This window comes from Giraffa tippelskirchi, chromosome 14, assembly GCF_054371585.1.
Source record: "Giraffa tippelskirchi isolate mGirTip1 chromosome 14, T2T-mGirTip1v1.2.pri, whole genome shotgun sequence".
Taxonomy (NCBI): Eukaryota; Metazoa; Chordata; class Mammalia; order Artiodactyla; family Giraffidae; genus Giraffa; species Giraffa tippelskirchi.
This window is the reverse complement of record NC_137288.1, coordinates 47,955,309-47,974,351: the sequence shown is the minus strand read 5'-3', so window position 1 is coordinate 47,974,351 and position 19,043 is coordinate 47,955,309. Positions and strand designations below refer to the sequence as shown.

General features: G+C 37.7%; 1 protein-coding gene across 15 annotated transcripts in view; it reads left to right on the top strand.

Moving 5' to 3' along the window:
• The window catches only part of YES1 (YES proto-oncogene 1, Src family tyrosine kinase), a 56,434-nt gene extending 38,517 nt beyond the window's left edge, over nucleotides 1–17,917 (top strand). For 14 of the 15 annotated variants that reach the window (XM_081561828.1, XM_081561822.1, XM_081561826.1 and 11 more), the window contains 9 exons: nucleotides 1,459–1,557; nucleotides 4,663–4,766; nucleotides 4,853–5,002; nucleotides 6,288–6,443; nucleotides 6,607–6,786; nucleotides 11,415–11,491; nucleotides 12,954–13,107; nucleotides 14,374–14,505; nucleotides 15,321–17,917. In XM_081561828.1, the coding sequence (XP_081417954.1) occupies nucleotides 1,459–1,557; nucleotides 4,663–4,766; nucleotides 4,853–5,002; nucleotides 6,288–6,443; nucleotides 6,607–6,786; nucleotides 11,415–11,491; nucleotides 12,954–13,107; nucleotides 14,374–14,505; nucleotides 15,321–15,529 (1,261 nt within the window). In that variant the 3' untranslated portion in view covers nucleotides 15,530–17,917. Of the gene's footprint in view, nucleotides 1–1,458; nucleotides 1,558–4,662; nucleotides 4,767–4,852; nucleotides 5,003–6,287; nucleotides 6,444–6,606; nucleotides 6,787–11,414; nucleotides 11,492–12,953; nucleotides 13,149–14,341; nucleotides 14,506–15,320 lie in introns of all 15 variants that reach the window. The other variant, XR_014074575.1, reaches the window with a different exon arrangement.
• The last annotated feature ends 1,126 nt before the right edge of the window (nucleotides 17,918–19,043 follow it).

Genomic DNA, 19,043 nt, shown 5'->3' with positions numbered 1-19,043 from the left:
GACAGTCCCACACAACAAAGAGTTAGGCAGCCCAAAGGGTCAGTAATGCTGAGGTTGAGAAATCCTGCCCTCCACAGAGTTACCTGAAGTTAAGGACTTTTCCCCTGTTTCTGGCACACCCTGTTGTAAGGTCTGTCACTTAAAAAGATAGTGAAAGTCTGAATGAATCATTGAACGATTATCAGGGTCAGAGTTTTCATTTTGTGTGTCTAAATGTGCTTAATATATACCAGGAAGCTACAAGGCAAGTGCTTGAGTTTCTAAACATTTGAAAATACAAAGGATTTTCCATTTCATTTTTTAGAGAGAAGGTTCACCTCAAGCTTTAATAAAATTTCAGTGTAGACAGTGTTTTCAGTACTTACCCGCTGGTGAAGCCAAACGTTCATTTGATCTTCAGTAGCAGAATCCATGTGTCTTCCTCATTGTAGATGGATAATATACACTCCTTTCCATTAATTCTGGGAAAGTTCATGTTAAAGGCTTACATGTTAAAAATTACATGTACTTCTTATGTTCTGAATTAATTTTAGTCTTATTTGGATATTCATGGATAACATTCTTGTAAATGTGTATTGTTCCAGGAATTAAATTTTTTATTATTGCTCATTGCTAAATATTTTGGCTACAAGAGTTCTAGGGCATCTGAACTTTTTTCCCCCTGATATGACTAAAAAAGAACATTACTTTTTTGCACTGTTAAAAAGAAAATCATTTAGCAATTAAAAAAAAAAACTCATAAATGCTGAAAAAATTATGCTTAGTCAACAAAGCCAGTCAAAAAGACCACATATTGTATGGCTCCATTTACATGAAATGCCCCCACAATGGGCATGTCCATAGAAACAGAAAAGCACATTAGTGGTTGGAAATGATGGGGAAGGGTCGGGATGGGCTGTGGTTCTTAATGGGTACACAGTTTCTTCTGGTGGGCGATGAAAATGTTGTGAAATGATAGTGGTGATGGTTGCAAAACTCAAAAAGTCTTAAAAGGGGGAATCTTACAGTATACAAATTATATCTCAGTAAAGCTTTTAAAGGAGAAAACATTTACTCAAAACTGAGTAATCTGAAAGATTCACCTCCCAAATTGTTTTATTCAGTATAGTTTATTGTCTTAGGTTGAAAAGAATTATGTAAAAAAGAGATTTTATAAGTAAAATTAAAATGGGTTTTGGTTTATTTTAGGGCAAGGGAGTTTGTTTTTCAGGGGTTTTGTTTTGTTTTTTGATTCAGAGCAAAAATACACATTTGTGATTTTGCTTAGCCTTATTTCCTTAATTCATGTAATCTATTTTTCTAATACTATTCTTTGAGTTTAATTCTTGATCAAACGAATGCATAAACTAAAACTGGAAGTAACCCCTCTTGTCCATTTCAGATACAAGACGGCACTGCAGCAGACTGTGTCCTGGGCTGCGGTCTGCCTTGCGGTGACTGTTGTTCTGTGTGTTGCAGGGAAGGAGACTGGTGGGAGGCGAGATCAATCGCTACAGGAAAGAATGGCTATATCCCAAGCAATTACGTAGCCCCGGCGGATTCCATTCAGGCTGAAGAGTACGGCTCCACTTCATATTTTATTAATTATTTTGATTTTTAAAATGTCTTAATGCACGTTCTGCTTAGCCACAACTTTACACACACACAATTACATGCCAGTCTTAATACAGCTAATGTATTGTATTAATAGGAGATGTTACTTGATAATTAATAATTAATGCCATAGTGTTTGCTTACAGTAGGATCATAAATGAAGCTGGATTTATAATACTGCATTATGCCTAGTCCCTAGTCTTTTTTTTTTTTCCCACTTTAAAAACATCGCATTAACCCTTTGTATATTCCGCAGACCCTTTCACTTCAGAAGCTTATCCTCAGTTGGTGTTACTGTGTCATAGTGTTCCCTCCTGGACTTAGGTGCTTCCTCCACGGTGGTGTGGGAGCGTCTTTGTCTCTTAGGAGGTGCACACTGGGTGTTTAGGGACAGTGATTCAGCACGTTTGCAACTGTCATTCAGTTCAGAAGCAAACACACACAGCCACACAAACACACACGTACACAGGGAAAGTGAGAATATGACAAAGCAGTGTTAACAGGAAACCTGGGTGGAGGGTAAATGGGAATTCTACATACCATTCTTGCAACTTTTAAAACGTTAAAGTTCACCTTCAGTGACATTACAGGCATGTTCGGAAATATTGTGGATTTGGTTCTAGACAACCACAATAAAGTAAATATTACAGTAAAGTGAATTGGTTTCCCAGTGCATATAAAAGTTATACTGTAGTCTATTAAGTGTGCAATAGCTTGTGTCTAAAGGAAACAATACATACCTTCTTTAAAAATACTGTATTGCTGAAATATGCTCACCGTCATCTAAGCTTTCAGCAAACCATAATCGCTTTGCTCGTGGAGGGTCCTGCCTCCATGTTGATGGCTGCTGATGGGTCTGGGTGATAGCTGCTGAAGGTTGGGGTGGCTGTGGCAGTTTCTTAAAACAACAGTGAAATTTGCTGCATTGATTGACTGTTCTTTCACTCAGAGAAAGGAACACTTCGAGACATTGTAAACCTGATTTCAGTATTGTGTGTCTCAGAGAGTTGGGGGCATGCAGAGCGGAGATGGAGAGTTGGTAGAGCAGTCAGATCACACACAACATCTGTCAATTAAATTCACTGTCTTATGTGGAAAAAATGTTTGGAATATTGCAAGACAGCAAAATGTGACACAGTGACACAAAGTTAGCAGATGCTTTTGGAAAAATGACTTGGATAGAGTTGCTCAAAGCAGGGTTGCCACAAACTTTCAGTTTTTAAAAAGACAGCATCTGCGAAGTGCAGTAGAGCAAAACACAGTCAGATCAGACATGCTTGTACCTTTATGTCAAAGCAGGTTTGCCTGAGATCCATAAATAATACTTCATATCACAGCAGTTAACACAGCGCCCTGCACATAATAGGTGCTCTATCCATGTTTGCTTATATTTGTGATGTATAATGTGTCTCCATAACTCTCTGTTATGCTTTGGCACTTGTCACTTTCCATTTTGTCCTTTTGTCTTCTCCACTATTCTGTTTTGTCCTTTTGTCTTCTCCACTATTCTATGGCTCCTCCACAGCAAAAATTGCATTTTTATTCACAAAATCAAACCCACACTAGGATCCCTAATAATTTAGGTATGATTCACTTGCATCTTACTGAGTGCAAGCTGGAATCAAGATTGCCAGGAGAAATATCAATGACCTCAGATATGCAGATGACACCACCCTTATGGCAGAAAGCGAAGAAGAACTAAAGAGCCTCTTGATGAAAGGGAAAGAGGAGAGTGAAAAAGCTGCCTTAAAACTCAACATTCAGAAAACTAAGATCATGGCATCTGGTCCCATCACTTCATGGCAAATAGATGGGGAAACAGTGGAAACCGTGACAGACTTTATTTTCTTGGGCTGCAAAATCACTGCAGATGGTGACCGCAGCCATGAAATTAAAAGACACTTTCTTCTTTTAAGAAAAGCTATGACCAACCCAGACAGCATATTAAAAAGCAGAGACATTACTTTGCTGACAAAGGTTCATTTAGTCAAAACTATGGTTTTTCCAGTAGTCATGTACGGATGTGAGAGTAGGACCATAAAGAAGGCTGAGTGCTGAAGGATTGATGCTTTTGAACTGTGGTGTTGGAGAAGACTCTTGAGGGTCCCTTGGACAGCAAGGAGATCAAACCAGTCAATCCTAAAGGATATCAACCCTGAATATTCATTGCAAGGACTGATGCTGAAGCTCCAATACTTTGGCCACCTGATGTGAAGAGCCGACTCATTAGAAAAGACCCTGATCCTGGGAAAGATTGAAGTCAGGAGGAGAAGGAGATGACAGAGGATGAGGTGGTTGGATGGCATCACAGACTCTATGGACATGAATTTGAGCAACCTCTGGGTGGTGGTGAAGACAGGGAAGCCTGGCGTGCTGCAGTCCATGGGGTCGCAAAGAGTTGGACATGACTGAGCGATTGAACAACAAAACTGGATACAAATGATCACTGTTGCCAGAGAACCACTTTTACTCTTTCTGTATGTGTGTGAGTTGCTCAATCGTGTCCGACTTTCTGCGACACCATGGGCTGTAGCCTGCCAGGCTTCTCTATCCATGGGGTTCTCCAGGAAAGAATACTGGAGTGGATTGCCATTCCCTTCTCCACAGGATTTTCCCATCCCAGGGATCAAATCTGGGGGACTGTATCAAATCTCCAGGGATCAAATCTGGGTCTCCTGCATTGGCAGTCAGATTCGCTACCATCTGAGACACCAGGGAAGCCCTTTCACTCTTCCTTCTGTAGTGTTAATATTTCCATCTGCCATTGTCTAAGAGGCAGTCTGACGCTGTTGCCTTTCCTTCTGTATTTACTGTTCCTCTGACTGCCACATGGAGTTTAAAAGACCTGTTGAGTAGTTAGTACATGAAAAACTATGACAGAATATATTTTGACAGTAATACTTGTAATATTCTTATTAAAGACCTTCCATTTTGTTCTGATATATTTTAAAGCTGTGTTTTATTCTTTGTCATCATCCCTGCCCCACTCCATTCTTACCAATACCTGTGTTTAATTTTTCTGATGCTTACACTCTTCTAACTCAGAACACTACTCTTTCTTTCCCTCAGATGGTATTTTGGCAAAATGGGGAGAAAAGATGCTGAAAGATTACTTCTGAATCCTGGGAATCAGCGAGGTATTTTCTTAGTAAGAGAGAGTGAAACTACTAAAGGTATGAATATTGTTAAGACAAGTATAAAAGTTTCCTCAGGCAGTATTTTAAGGAAGATACAATAAGAGTGTCCATTTCCCCTCCAGGTGCTTATTCTCTCTCTATTCGGGACTGGGATGAGGTGAGGGGTGACAATGTGAAGCACTACAAAATTAGGAAACTGGACAACGGTGGATACTACATCACAACCAGAGCACAGTTTGATACTCTGCAGAAGCTGGTCAAACACTACACAGGTACGTGCATACTTCACGGGTGAAAGTTAACTTCCTTGTGTTTAATTTTATGAGGACAGATCCATGTCGTCATGCCTCTTAAGGTTTAGTGTGCTACTTCTCACACAGAATGTGCCCAGTGTATTTTAGTTTTAAAATGAAGAACAGAAATACTTACTGCCTGAGTTGGGCTCCTGTATGATGTGCCAAATAGATGTGACAATAAAGGAAAAAGCAAAATTTTATTTTGGGATACTTACTAAGTAGGTAAAACTAAACACATTAGTAAAAAACTATTATCATATGTCCTGTTGGGTTGCCTTCCTCAGCATAGGCTGGACCACATAAGACTTGGTGAAGTGTGATTCTAATGAAATGTGATCTGAAGGTGCATTTTATTTTCATGGAAAAGTAACCTGTAGCAAGTGTAGACATTTATCAGTCCTTCACCGATCTTTGAACAGTGGTCAGTATTAGAGTCTTCTGTCTCAAAATGTTTAATCTCCAATTTGATACATAAATGCATCTGCAAGTCTTTAAATGATTAATACTAGGGGAGGGGAAGTTTCATGACAATTTCTTCTTCAGTGACAGCTAGCTGCAAATTGAATCTACAAAGTCAATCATCAGTCTTGACATTGACTCAGCACATTACCAAGCAGTAGTATCAGTTGTAATTGCACTTGTTAGAATGTGGATGTGTGTGGTTACTTGTTGAGAGTGGAAGGGAATGTGTGTAAACAGGATTCATAAGTCAAACCATTGTAAATTTGGGGTTTCCTGTTTTTGTGTCTCCCTTTATTTGAAAATCAGTTCTTTAAAGAAATTTTCCTTGATTTTATTGTGCTTCTTACACTTGTGGATTCTAGAAATAGCTGTTAATGATAGCATTCTCTTTGGGGAAGAAATACAGCACAGTGATCAAAAGCAGAACTTTGGAGGCAGTTGGATCTAAGGTTTAAAACCCATCTCCATCACATATTTACTGGGTGACCTTGAAAAAGTTGCTTAAGTTTTCTAAGCTTCCTTTATATAAATTTGTGAAGTGCTGAATTGGCACAATAGCTGGGACATAAGTATTCAATAAATAATAACTTTAAAATGTATTTAATAAAATGTTTCACTTCTTGTATGTTTTGTTTCTTATAAGCGATCTCATTTTTGTGTTTGTGCTTTTGTAATAATACTGATAGAACATCATGTTTTTGTTTCCTGTGATTTAAACTTTTAAAAACACTGGTACAACTATATATACCTCAGTTTTTGAAAATTATTCATTTACAGTGTAGTTTATTCATTTATCTAGAACATGCCGATGGTTTATGCCATAAGTTAACAACTGTATGTCCAACTGTGAAACCCCAGACTCAAGGTCTGGCAAAAGATGCTTGGGAAATCCCGCGAGAATCTTTGCGACTAGAAGTTAAACTAGGACAAGGATGTTTTGGTGAAGTATGGATGGGTAAGGAGCCTGAATTTTTGTTTTCTTTCATTGTTTGGCCATAGATTAAAAGGCCATAATTTATGATATGTTGAAATATGTAAGCTTACTGCTGCTCATTGAAGTTTATTGTAAATCTCTTAAAATATAGGTTAAAATAGTGAAATGTGGGTTGTTTCTCTAGGAACGTGGAATGGAACCACAAAAGTAGCGATCAAAACACTGAAGCCAGGTACAATGATGCCAGAAGCTTTTCTTCAAGAGGCTCAGATAATGAAAAAACTAAGACATGATAAACTTGTTCCACTATATGCTGTTGTTTCTGAAGAGCCGATTTACATTGTCACTGAATTTATGTCCAAAGGTATGTGTACGTCAGTATCTCCTGGGATATTCATGTTAATAAATTTTGTCATTTCTGTCTTTATGCATACAGATTTTTATTGTGTTTTCTAATTGGAGATTTTTATGCAGACATAGGAAAAGAGAACGTCTGATATGTTGTTTAACAGAATACTCAGTAATTAGTCCCAGTTATTCTGAAGGATAGTACAGAGTTGAAAATAAGGCACTGAATTTATTTTGAAAGTAAAGTCCTTCATTCCGTTTGACCAGAGGCAGTAGAATAGGAAAAAAAGTATTTGCACTAGTTGATTTAAAACAATGCAATCAGAACGATATTTGTGTCTTCGGTGCTAAATGAAGAAATCAGGTAAAGTTAAGGAAATTAATTTTGTCTAGTTTTAATACACTCTGAGGACTCCTAGAAACTTCTTTTTTCCACTGCTGTCAACTGAAGGGTGTCTTTTTCTCCAAACTCCAGACCACAAGGTGTGGAATCTTCAGTAACAGGGTGGATTAGGGCAGGGGAAGGAGAAGGAAGGGTTGGCGCTCTTCCCTCTTTCTCCTTTGCTGATGATGCACTGGAAGAGGGACCGGTAAGTCACCGAGTATGCTTGCTGACAGGCCTGCTTTTTACCCTCTTGAATTTTATCTCCTCTTTTCAGTATTAATGAGTCAGTAACCCATAGTGAAAGCCTCTGATGGCTTCGTCGCTCTCCGGATGTCCATCTTGGTCAGTGAAGTACCTCCACCTACTGGTGACAGCACCAACTACAAGCTGTACAATGACGAGGAAATACTTCCCCCCCAAAGAAACAAAACCAGAAGTTAAGAACTGACGTTCTTAAGAGAGTTCCGAAGAATAGCACAGAGAGATAAGAAAGCCTTCCTCAGTGATCATTGCAAAGAAATAGAGGAAAACAATAGAATGGGAAAGACTATAGAGATATCTTCAAGAATATTAGAGATACCAAGGGAACATTTCATGCAAAGATGGGCACGATAAAGGACAGAAATGGTATGGACATAACAGAAGCAGAAGACATTAAGAAGAGGTGGCAAGAATACACAGAAGAAGTATACAAAAAAATCTTCATGACCCAGATAACCACAATGGTGTGATCACTCACCTAGAGCCAGACATCCTGGAATGCAAAGTCAAGTGGACTTTAGGAAGCATCACTATGAACAAAGCTAGTGGAGGTGATGAAATTCCAGTTGAGCTATTTCAAATCCTAAAAGATGATGCTGTGAAAGTGCTACACTCAATATGCCAGCAAATTTGGAAAACTGAGCAGTGGCCTCAGGACTGGAAAAGGTCAGTTTTCATTCCAGTCCCAAAGAAAGGCAATGCCAAGGAATGTTCAGACTACCATACAATTTCACTCATCTCACATGCTAGCAAAATAATGCTCAAAATTCTCCAAGCGAAGCTTCAACAGTATGTGAACTGTGCACTTCCAGATGTTCAAGCTAGTTTTAGAAAAGGCAGAGGAACCAGAGATCAAATTGCCAACATCTGTTGGATCATTGGAAAAAATGAGGGTTCCAGAAAAACATCTACTTTTGCTTTACTGACTATGCCAAAGCCTTTGACTCTGTCAATCACAACAAACTGGAAAATTCTTCAAGAGATGGAAATACCACACCACCTGACCTGCCTCCTGAGAAATCTGTATGCAGGTCAAGAAGCAGCAGTTAGAACTGTACATGGAACAACAGACTGGTTCCAAATTGGGAAAAGAGTGCATCAAGGCTGTATATTGTCACCCTGCTTATTTAACTTATACGCAGAGTACATCATGTGAAATGCTGGACTGGATGAAGCACAAGCTGGAATCAAGATTGCTGGAAGAGATATCAATAACCTCAGGTATGCAGATGACCATCCTTATGGCAGAAAGCAAAGAAGAACTAAAGAGCCTCTTGATGAACGTGAAAGAGGAGAGTGAAAAAGCTGGCTTAAAACTCACCATTCAGAAAACTAAGATCATGGCATCTGTTCCCATCACTTCATGGCAAATAGATGGAGAAACAATGGAAACAGTGAGAGACTTTATTTTCTTGGGCTCCAAAATCACAGCAGATGGTGATTGCAGCCGTGAAATTAAAAGATGCTTGCTCCTTGGAAGAAAAACTATGACCAACCTAGATAGCATATTAAAAAGCAGAGACATTACTTTGCCAACAAAGGTCCATCTAGTCAAAGCTTTGGTTTTTCCAGTAGTCATGTATGGATATGAGAGTTGGACTATAAAGAAAGTTGAGCACCCAAGAACTGATGCTTTTGAACTATGGTGTTGGAGAAGACTGTTGCGAGTCCCTTAAACAGCAAGGAGATCCAATCAGTCCATCCTAAAGGAAATCAGTCCTGAATATTCATTGGAAGGACTGATGTTGAAGCTGAAACACCAATACTTTGGCCCCCTGATGTGAAGAACTGGCTCATTTGAAAAGACCCTGATGCTGGGAAAGATTGAAGGCAAGAGGAGAAGGGGGCGACAGAGGATGCGATGGTTGGATGGCATCACCGACTTGCTGGACATGAGTAAGCTCTGGGAGTTGGTGATGGACAAGGAAGCCTGGCATGTTTCGGTCCATGGGGTTGCAAAGAGTTGGACATGACTAAGCAACTGAACTGAACTAATTGGTGGCTAAAACATTACCTAAAGCTCCTAAAGCACATGGCTTTTTTTTTTTTTTTTGCATTTTTAAATGTTTTATTTATTTTTTAATTGAAGGATAATTGCTTTACAGAATTTTGTTGTTTTCTGTTCAACTTCAACATGAATCAGAGCACATGGCATTTTTAACAAGGAATCTCTGCCTAAAAAATACTGCCAGGTCTCCTACGTCAGAGTATATTAGGGTGAACTAGAAGGGAGGAAAGGGACCAGGAGGAAGTTTAAATCAGGATATCCAGAGTATAAGAGTGTTGTGGAGATAAAGCTAATGGGCCATATAGCTTGTGTATTGATTTCAAGAAGTATTTAATTGGGGAATGTGGTAGAAGTCTGTGTTGTCAGATTGCCGGATTAGGATTATATCTAGATGGGATATTTAGAATGCAGGATCACAAACGCCCCTTCTATTTTTAAACTCTAGTTCCCCATTTTGCTCTTCACGCACTTAGAATTTGGCCCTCTGTAACCCAACCAAACTCATTGCCTCTTGTGTTCTCTTGATTGTCAAGATACTCTGAAACTGAAACTGAAGTCTTTCAGTTGCATCTGACTCTGCAACCCCATGAACTGTAGCCTACCAGGCTCCTCCATCCATGGGATTTCCCAGACAAGAGTCCTGGAGTGGGTTGCCATTTCCTTCTCCAGGGGATCTTCCAGATCCAGGGATTGAACCCAGGTCTCCTGCATTGCAGGCAGACGCTTTACCATCTGAGCCACCAGGGAAGCAGGATACTCTAGAAATTATTAATAATTGAAATGTATTGAAAGCTTCTAATATATAAACAGTCTGCTAATATTATAAGGCATCAAAGAAATAAAGCCATCTAACTAACTTACATTGAATTTGGAAAGAAGACCTAACCCAATGAGTTAATTTTCAGTATAAAACTAAATAACAGCTTGCTATGAACAAATAAGTTCAAGCCAAAGCATAATGAATTTCTAGGTGTTTGACACATTCAGTGAATAACATAGAAATTGAGGAAGAGATTATCTAGGTTGGAATAAAAATTAGAAAAATCAGTAGAAAAGACAAGTCTTGTACCATCCTTTAAGATGATGAGGGATGTGGATGGATAAACAGAAGGGTTACTGGTTCTGCAGAGATGTGAGGAAATGGGGAGCAAAACCATGGATAGTAGAAGTGCAGAAGGCTAGAGACATGTGTGGGGCAAACTGAAGGACTGCTTTGAATTGGTCTCACAATTACTTATCAAGTACCTGCTCTCTGCCATGAATGAGCTTCAGAGGGTCCAGAAAACTTCCTCTGAAGTTCTCCATCAGTTTTTTCATACTTATGTGTATTTTTCTCAACAAAGAGTCGGTAGTTTTCATCAGATTCTCAAAATAACCCATGACCAAAAAAAGTTAAAGGCCCACTGGTACATCTAGAATGCTCCGATGAATGGATATAAGGAACACTTAAGGGAGGGGGGATTTGTTGTAATTGGTTAAAGAGCAAAGAAAAACAGTTGTCTAAATGACACGTTACAGTCCCCGATTCCTGCTGTTTCTGGGCTCTGCAGCTTTTGTACTGTTTTAGCAATTATCATTACACCGAATGATGTTCTACTTAGTTGATTGATTGTGGCACTTTATCTAGATTCTGAGCCCAGAAACAAAGAACTGTAGCTTTTGCTTCTTTCTGTATTTCCACATTGTCTTGCAGAGTACTTATGTAACATCAGTCTGTCTTGCAGGCTAAAAAGAAGAAGTGTCACTTCTTCTATTTAAGGACAGTTCTTACACTATGTTCTTCATCCTTTCATTTAAACACAAAACCCTCCCGTGGTCCCAGCATCCGCTTTTCACCAACTTCTCTCTGGCTCTTGCTTCCCTTCACAGTCAAGATTTTTGTTTGTTTGTTTTAAAGAACAGACAGTATCACATCTTTATATCCTCATTAGCCCATTTTACTCTTGTTAAATTTGCTTATTGTTCATGAATGTCTTGCTGTCTGTTACAGGGAGCTTATTAGATTTCCTGAAGGAAGGAGATGGAAAGTATCTGAAGCTCCCACAGCTGGTTGACATGGCTGCTCAGGTACTTGTGTGTTCATCCGTGTGTCCATTTGAACTGCAAGTGCACGTTAAAACTGTAAACTAATCTCGTGTGTGTGTGCGCGCCAAGTCTCTTCAGTCTTATCCGACTCTTTGTAACCCTATGGACCGCAGCCTGCCAAGCTCCTCAGAATACTATTGTTTATGTAGTGAAATCATGGAGTTTTAGAGCTGGGAGGAAGATTACAGATAATCCAGTCTAATCTCTGTATATTATAGATACTGTAGTATCTGAGGACCCAGGTGTCTAAGATTCACACAAGTATTAGAATCAGTGATCCCAGTACCATGGTGCCCTGTATCATGTGGCCTTTCAGAAACATATGCATCCACAAATACAAAATCTGTATGTATTTATAGTTCAGTAGATACATGTTAAGACAATGAATGATTGCTATTCCAAAGAAAATACTAGAAATCTGAAGTATATGCTGCAGAAGACCTGAACAAAGCTGGGAGTGGGGTGCAGTAGATTGGCAGATATTAAGCAACACAGAGTCACACTGATCCTACTAGGATAGAAGGTGGGAAGGTAATATACTTAAGTGAAAGTGTTAGTTGCTCAGTCATATCCGACTATTTGGCACCCCATGGAATATAGCCCTCCAGGCTCCTCTGTCCATGGAATTTTCCAGGCAAGAATACTGGAGCAGGTAGCCATTCCCTTCTCCAAGGGATCTTCCCAACCCAGGGATCAAACTCAGGTCTTCTACATTGCAGGCAGATTCATTACCTTCTGAGCCACCAGGGAAGGCCCAATATACCTTAAGTAATTAATCATGTTGGTCTTTAAATAAAGAAAAAGTATATGCTGAATTTCTTTTTTAATATAGTCCCAAACAAGAATTTAGATGGCGGGTATACAGTTTAAGATGGGGTAGTTTTACTCTTCTGAGTTTTTAAATATAATCGAGAACTATTAAAAGTTTTATTCAGATGTGTGGTAGGGGCCTTTCATTGGCTTTGGTTGACACATTGAATCTAAGACTCCTCTCACAATGCGTGCCCAGATGTCCACAGGATCTGGCAATTCAGAGAAACTTTATACCAAGAAAACCACACCTGTGCGACCTTAGCATATGTCAAGCCTTGTCCATACACCTGAGCCCCAGGCTCTGAGCCCCTTTATGCTGGAGGCGGGCAGACTGTTCATCTGTGAAGAAGGGCCAGCTGAATGCTTCAGGCTTTGTGGGCCACGTGCCATCTCTTTTCTCCCTCTTCCCCTCTTCTCCCTTCTCCTTCTCTCGACCCCTCTCTTCCTTCTCATCCTTCTCTCCTTGCTCCATTAAAAGGTTTTCTGTTTTTCCTATCATCTACTGGACTCTGCCCCATTATCCATCATCTCTTTTCAAGAGATGTTTCTTCAGTGATCTGGTTTAACATTAACCAGAATTGCCCTCTCCATCCTTCCCTTCATACCATATATGTTTGTTTTTCTTCCCAAGATTGCTGATGGTATGGCCTATATTGAACGAATGAACTATATTCATCGAGATCTTCGGGCTGCTAATATTCTTGTAGGAGAAAACCTTGTGTGCAAAATAGCAGATTTTGGCTTAGCAAGGTTAATTGAAGACAATGAATATACGGCAAGACAAGGTAAAATGACTGTTTAATAAATGCTGTTAACCTCATTTTCAGTGAAGGGATTTTCTTTTGAAAATGGATGTTCTTTTGAACATACAGGGTTGTACAGAATTAAGCAAACAGCTCTAGGCCTGCTCAAAAGAGTCATAGAAACATTGATTTTTGTTCATAAAATTATACATAGTGCATAATACGTGTGACTTTTTGATAGCTCTTTCCCCCAGAGAAGAACTTGACTGTGGGTGGTGTTTGCATTATGAATATACGAGCAGTATTCTCCTCTTCATACTTCCCTTGGCATGCCAACAAATAAGAAACATTTTAAAATAACGTTTGTAATAAACCTCAGAACCATCCAGGTTTTACTACATTAAGCACTAGAAGCTCAGTGCTTTCTTTTCCATCTCCATACCTGTGTGCTGGCTCCTCCAGCTAGAATATCTTCCTGTTCTTCTTCAGTCTTTACCTACAAAAATTCTAACCACTCTTTAAGGCTAAACTTCGCTACCACTTTTTAAATGAAACCTTTTGTGATTGTGCTGATGAAAATTGATCTTCTGTTTGTCAGAACATTTAAAGAACTATATTTTACAACATTATATACCTACATATGTAAGTAGTCTATAATTTTATTTTCAGTATAAGTATATAAACATCACAAAAGCTGTGTTTTTGTGTCTCTGATAACAATTAGCATAATGTGCATAAAAAGTGCTAAGACACTAAATATTTGAGTAAATTAATTCAGGCGTTTCACAACGATAGTACAGTAAAATTTTCTAGAGCGATACCATAGTGTAGAAAGGAGATTATGGTCGAAAACCAATAAGACATTAGAACCAACAGAATATGCTCTTGGCAGCCAGCAGTTGTAACTACTAGGAGCTCAGTTCAGTTCAGTTGCTCAGTCGTGTCCAACTCTTTGCAACCCCATGGACTGCAGCATGCAGGCAGTTGGACTGACTTAAAAAGTTTTGGATCCTATAATCCATGTTTTTGGTTGCTGCTTATTAGTGTTTTTACCTCTATTCCTTCTTGAATGGTTTTCTGTCCCCACCAGCTGTGCTCTTTTTTATGTCATTGAATATCTTATGAGGAAGAGCTGTGTTTTCTACTAATGGAAATTTTAAATAGTATTAAAGAAGATCTTGTACTTTTGAAGGATTTGACAGTGGTAACAGGTACAGTAGGGATACTGACAAAAAATGAGCCCTGCTTTTGCCATATGTGCACAGAAAGAAACCAGTTACTGAAGCAAGCTTGTCAATACTGTTTTAGGTGCAAAATTTCCAATCAAGTGGACAGCTCCTGAGGCTGCATTGTATGGTCGATTTACAATCAAGTCTGATGTATGGTCATTTGGAATTCTACAGACAGAACTGGTAACAAAGGGCAGAGTGCCATATCCAGGTGAGCTTGCATTTCATGTAACTGAAGTTTATGGGGGAAAGGCCTTTATTTTTCTCTTTGTTTATCTGTCTCTTTTCTTTCTTCCCTCCCCCCCTCCCTCTCTCTTTTCGGCATTGGATGGTGAGCAGTCTGTGAGAGCCACAGTCCTTGAGATGGGGCTCTGTGTGCATAGCTTTCTCCCTTTTCTAAAAGGGTCTTTTTGCTATACTGTTTTCTCAGATGATGAGCATAAATATATCTCAGTTATCTCCTTCCCTTCCTCCCACAAGTAACTGAGGGTATGCTTAGCCTGTGATAACACAGGGTGAGCTGCTGATGAAATAGTTGGGGATTACATAGGAATACAAGAAAGGACCTGTGTAATAAATTGGAGCAAAGTCAAACAGGTGACATTAAATAAGGAGACTGTTTCAAGGACGTGACTTGATATAAAGTAACATAATCAGTATATTTGGCAAAACCAGAACTAGAACTCATTCTGAATTCCTTTCAGACACTGTCTTGCCTCTGTTCCTCATTAGCCCAAGTTTGGGGTTGGCTTTGAAAGGCATGAGTACTAAAAACCAGATTTTAGGTGGAATGAAGAAAGTTAGATGTGTTGAAACAGATTAGCATTTTTGTAAGCTTTTGTTGATGTCCTTTGACATTTAAAATTTATTTCTTTGTCAGAAAGGATCGTTTCAGTAAAGAAACTCACTTGAATATATCTCGAATTAGTGGTTGGGGGATTTGTTCTGTTTCGCTTATGGTGTTTAGGGTGGCTGTTTATTTCACTGTTTCTCACTGTTTCTTGCTGTTTGAATCTCGTGTGTCAGGTATGGTGAACCGCGAGGTGCTGGAGCAGGTGGAACGAGGGTATAGGATGCCATGCCCACAGGGCTGTCCAGAGTCCCTCCATGAATTGATGAATCTGTGTTGGAAGAAGGACCCTGATGAAAGACCAACATTTGAGTATATCCAATCCTTCCTGGAAGACTATTTCACTGCTACAGAGCCACAGTACCAGCCAGGAGAAAATTTATAATCCAAGAAGCCTATTTTATATGCACCGATCTGCCAAAATTGTAAAGAACTTGGTGTAGACTTCCTCACTTACGTACGGGAATCAAAAGAAGAAAATCTTCTTCACCCTGCATGTTTTGATGGTAAACTGGAATTCCAGACATGGTTGCACAAAACCACTTTTTTTTTCCAAGTGTTAAACTCTATAAAGTACCAATGATGAATTTTTCCAGCTGATTTCAGGGTCCAAAGAAAGCATAGTTAAGATTTGGATGACCATGTGAATGATGGCATGACAATGAAGAGCAGCAAGGCTACTGTTTATGAATCACTCCCTTTCTTTTATTCTCCAAACTCATAATTCAGAGAAATTTATCAATCAGTATAGGCAAAATTTGGGAGATTAAAATCAGTTATACCATAATAAAATCTAGAATTAAGGAATTTTCACGGGACCAAACAATTCCATTCCAGTTTTTAAAAATATCTTGCATTTATTCTTCTCAGAAGTTTTTTCTAAGTTGAACAGTTAATATGCAATCTTAATATATGCCTCTGTTTGCATGGAAGTGGGCCAGGTTTTTAGAAGCAAAAAGGAATATAAATGGCATCTAAAATTTGATTAAATGTTAGATGACAGCAGTAGAATTTGAAAGTATAATGCACTGTGTTAATACTCAATATACTCATGAAACTGGAAAGTAGAAGACATTTTTCACTTTTAATCATATCTTAATAGCTCAGTTTAAAATAATGAAGGTAACTAGAAAGTGAGTTAATCTTTTGTAAGGTTGCATTGATTTTTTTTTTTAAGGCAATACATAATTGAAATCGTACAATCCAAGGGGAAATCTTTTAATCTTTAGATAGCATGAAAAAAATAAACCCAGTGTTTTTTAACAGTCATTTTTGAAAAGTAGACTGGTACTGTGAGATTGCTAACATGTACTTAACGGTGGGTGCCACAAATGGAAAATATCACTAGATCAGGGACTTGAATGCACTTTTGCTCATACTGAATATAGACTAACAGGAAAATGTATTTAAAAGAAATATGAGAAAAGAAAATGTGAAAGTTTTACAGATAGAGAGATGGGGTGTTGTGTTTAATGTTGATGTTATGGAGTGACAGAATGGCTTTGCTGGCACTCAAAGCTCCTCACTTCATCTATTTTCTGAGATTTTAAGAGTTATAGGTAGGATTATAAAACTAATCTTTCTTAACACAAACACTAAATGAGTGCTGTAGCCTCAAATAGCTAAGTTAAGGCTTCCCACTAATGCCAGTGATACAGCTTCTATGCAGACCGTTTTTAGAACTCCAGTTTTCAAGTCCGTGTTGAAATCTGCGTTCCCTTTTTAAGTATACTTAATGATGATTGTTTTTCCCCTTTTAGAATTTAGTTGATTTGAGGAGGAGAATATACTCAGAATAATTGGTGAAAAGAGGGGGATAGTTGTTGCATATTTAAAGTACACCAGTGAAACATACAGAATAATACTGATTTTTATGACTAACTCAAAAAGAAAATTAAAATCCCAAAATATGAATTTGAATGGCAGCATCACGGGTGTAAGTGTCTAGCAAAGGAACTGGGTCTGACAAAGTCTGGTATTTATGTTTTAAAACACTCTCTTTTGTAGTCACATTTTAAATATAGCAACACATCCGGTCCCAGCATTTTAGGAATATCATTAGTAACTGTCATCACTTACCTGATTTGGTCATTAAATAAACATTTCTGTGCTGTGGTATCTGTGTTGAAATCCAAACCGTTTTAAAAATGTGACAGATGAACTTCATGCAGGTTGGCAGTAGTTCTGGTACTAAAACTTGCGGTGGTTTCTTATGTTTACGTAACTTGCATAGTATTGAATCCTTCCACGAGGATTTTCCCAAGAAGACTGCTGTCATCATTTACCTTTTACATCCTCAACCTGTGACTTCAGATTTTTAAAGGGCTTTGTGTGAACTATGATATTTCAATTTTTCTAAGCATTTTAAAAAGGATAAAATTATGTTTATGTACTAATAATTCTCTTCCGAAAAATAAGCCAGAAAAAGTTGATGGCATTCATTAGGTTTTAATTGAATGGAGCAGTTCCTTATAATATCAATTGTATAGTTAGGAAATAAAACACTAACTTAACATGTATTCAGTTTAAATGGTTTATGTATTTTTAAATTGCTGAGAAAAATAAACAAGTTTGTACATTTGAAGATTTTTTTCCAACAGCTTTTGTTCAGCCTCTTAATGTGTTTTCCTTACCAAAAAAGGAAGTTGGTAAAAACAGCCTTCTAGCACAAACACTTTTTTTAATGAATAATGTAGCCTAAAACTTAATATTTTTATAAAGTATTATTATATTGTTTTGTGGATAATTGAAATAAAAATTCTCATTGAATGTACCCATTTATCTTTTTAGCCACTATTCGTATGTTCTATCCGTTTTTTTAAAAATGGCATTTAAAGCAAAGTATATTCTGAGTTTCTTCTTCCATTGGGGGGAAAAAAGTGTTGAGTTATGACTCTTGAGCAGAGTTAAATTAATTCTTTTTAAATTCAGAATATTAAACTTATTCTGTGTGGTTAATTTTCCATGTCATGTGAGTAGCATTGTTTTTACAAGGTTTTGTTTTTTTTTTAATATCAGCAAGTACAGTTTTAATGTACTGACAAACCTAAGAGATTTAAGTGAAGTTGTTCATAGAAACAGATTCTATGTGAAGGATATAAAATAGAATAACCACTTTTGATCATGGATTTAATTTTCTAAAAATGAAAAATATGCAAGCCTTATTTCTTTGTGTGTTTTACACTTCTATTATAGGTATAATGAAAATAAGATTATGCTAAATTATGAATGGCCAATCAAAAGCATTTGTTATTTCCAATAAGGTAATAGTATTAATTGCTTTTTACTGTTATTTTATCTAAAATTATTAGCTTTGCTTTTCCCTAATGATTCCAGAAAAGTAACATTTAATGAACAAACACATCATTTAGTAAAAATTTATTAAATATTTTTATACAGTAGAGAAATAAGTTCTCAACTTAAGAATGTTTTCCTAGTTTGCTGTTTGCCTTTTAATTTTGCATGTATTTTTTTGACATTTAAATTGTATGTTTGTATGTTGTCAAATCTTTTTTACTCCTAAAACGTCCTTTGCATCCCAAGATTAAATATTCATCTTATCTGTTCTATTTGATCCTTTTGTGTTTTACATCACTCTTTAATTCACTTGGAGGTTTTGAGGGCATAAAATGTGACTTAAGGGTCTAGCTTGATTTTTTTTCCCCCATACCATTAATTTTCCCAGCAGCAATTACTGTTTAATGCATCTCCCACCACACTGGTTTTGTCCAATTAACTTGACATTCTGACATGAGTATAATACTTTCAATGGCTAATCACTTGATAATTCAGTTTAATAATTAAGGAAGTAGCCTTTGTGATGCCTTTTTTTTTTTCAGTGTTGATATTCTGGCAAATTCTTGATAAACTTTTTAGACTTTATTTTTCATACTCCAGAA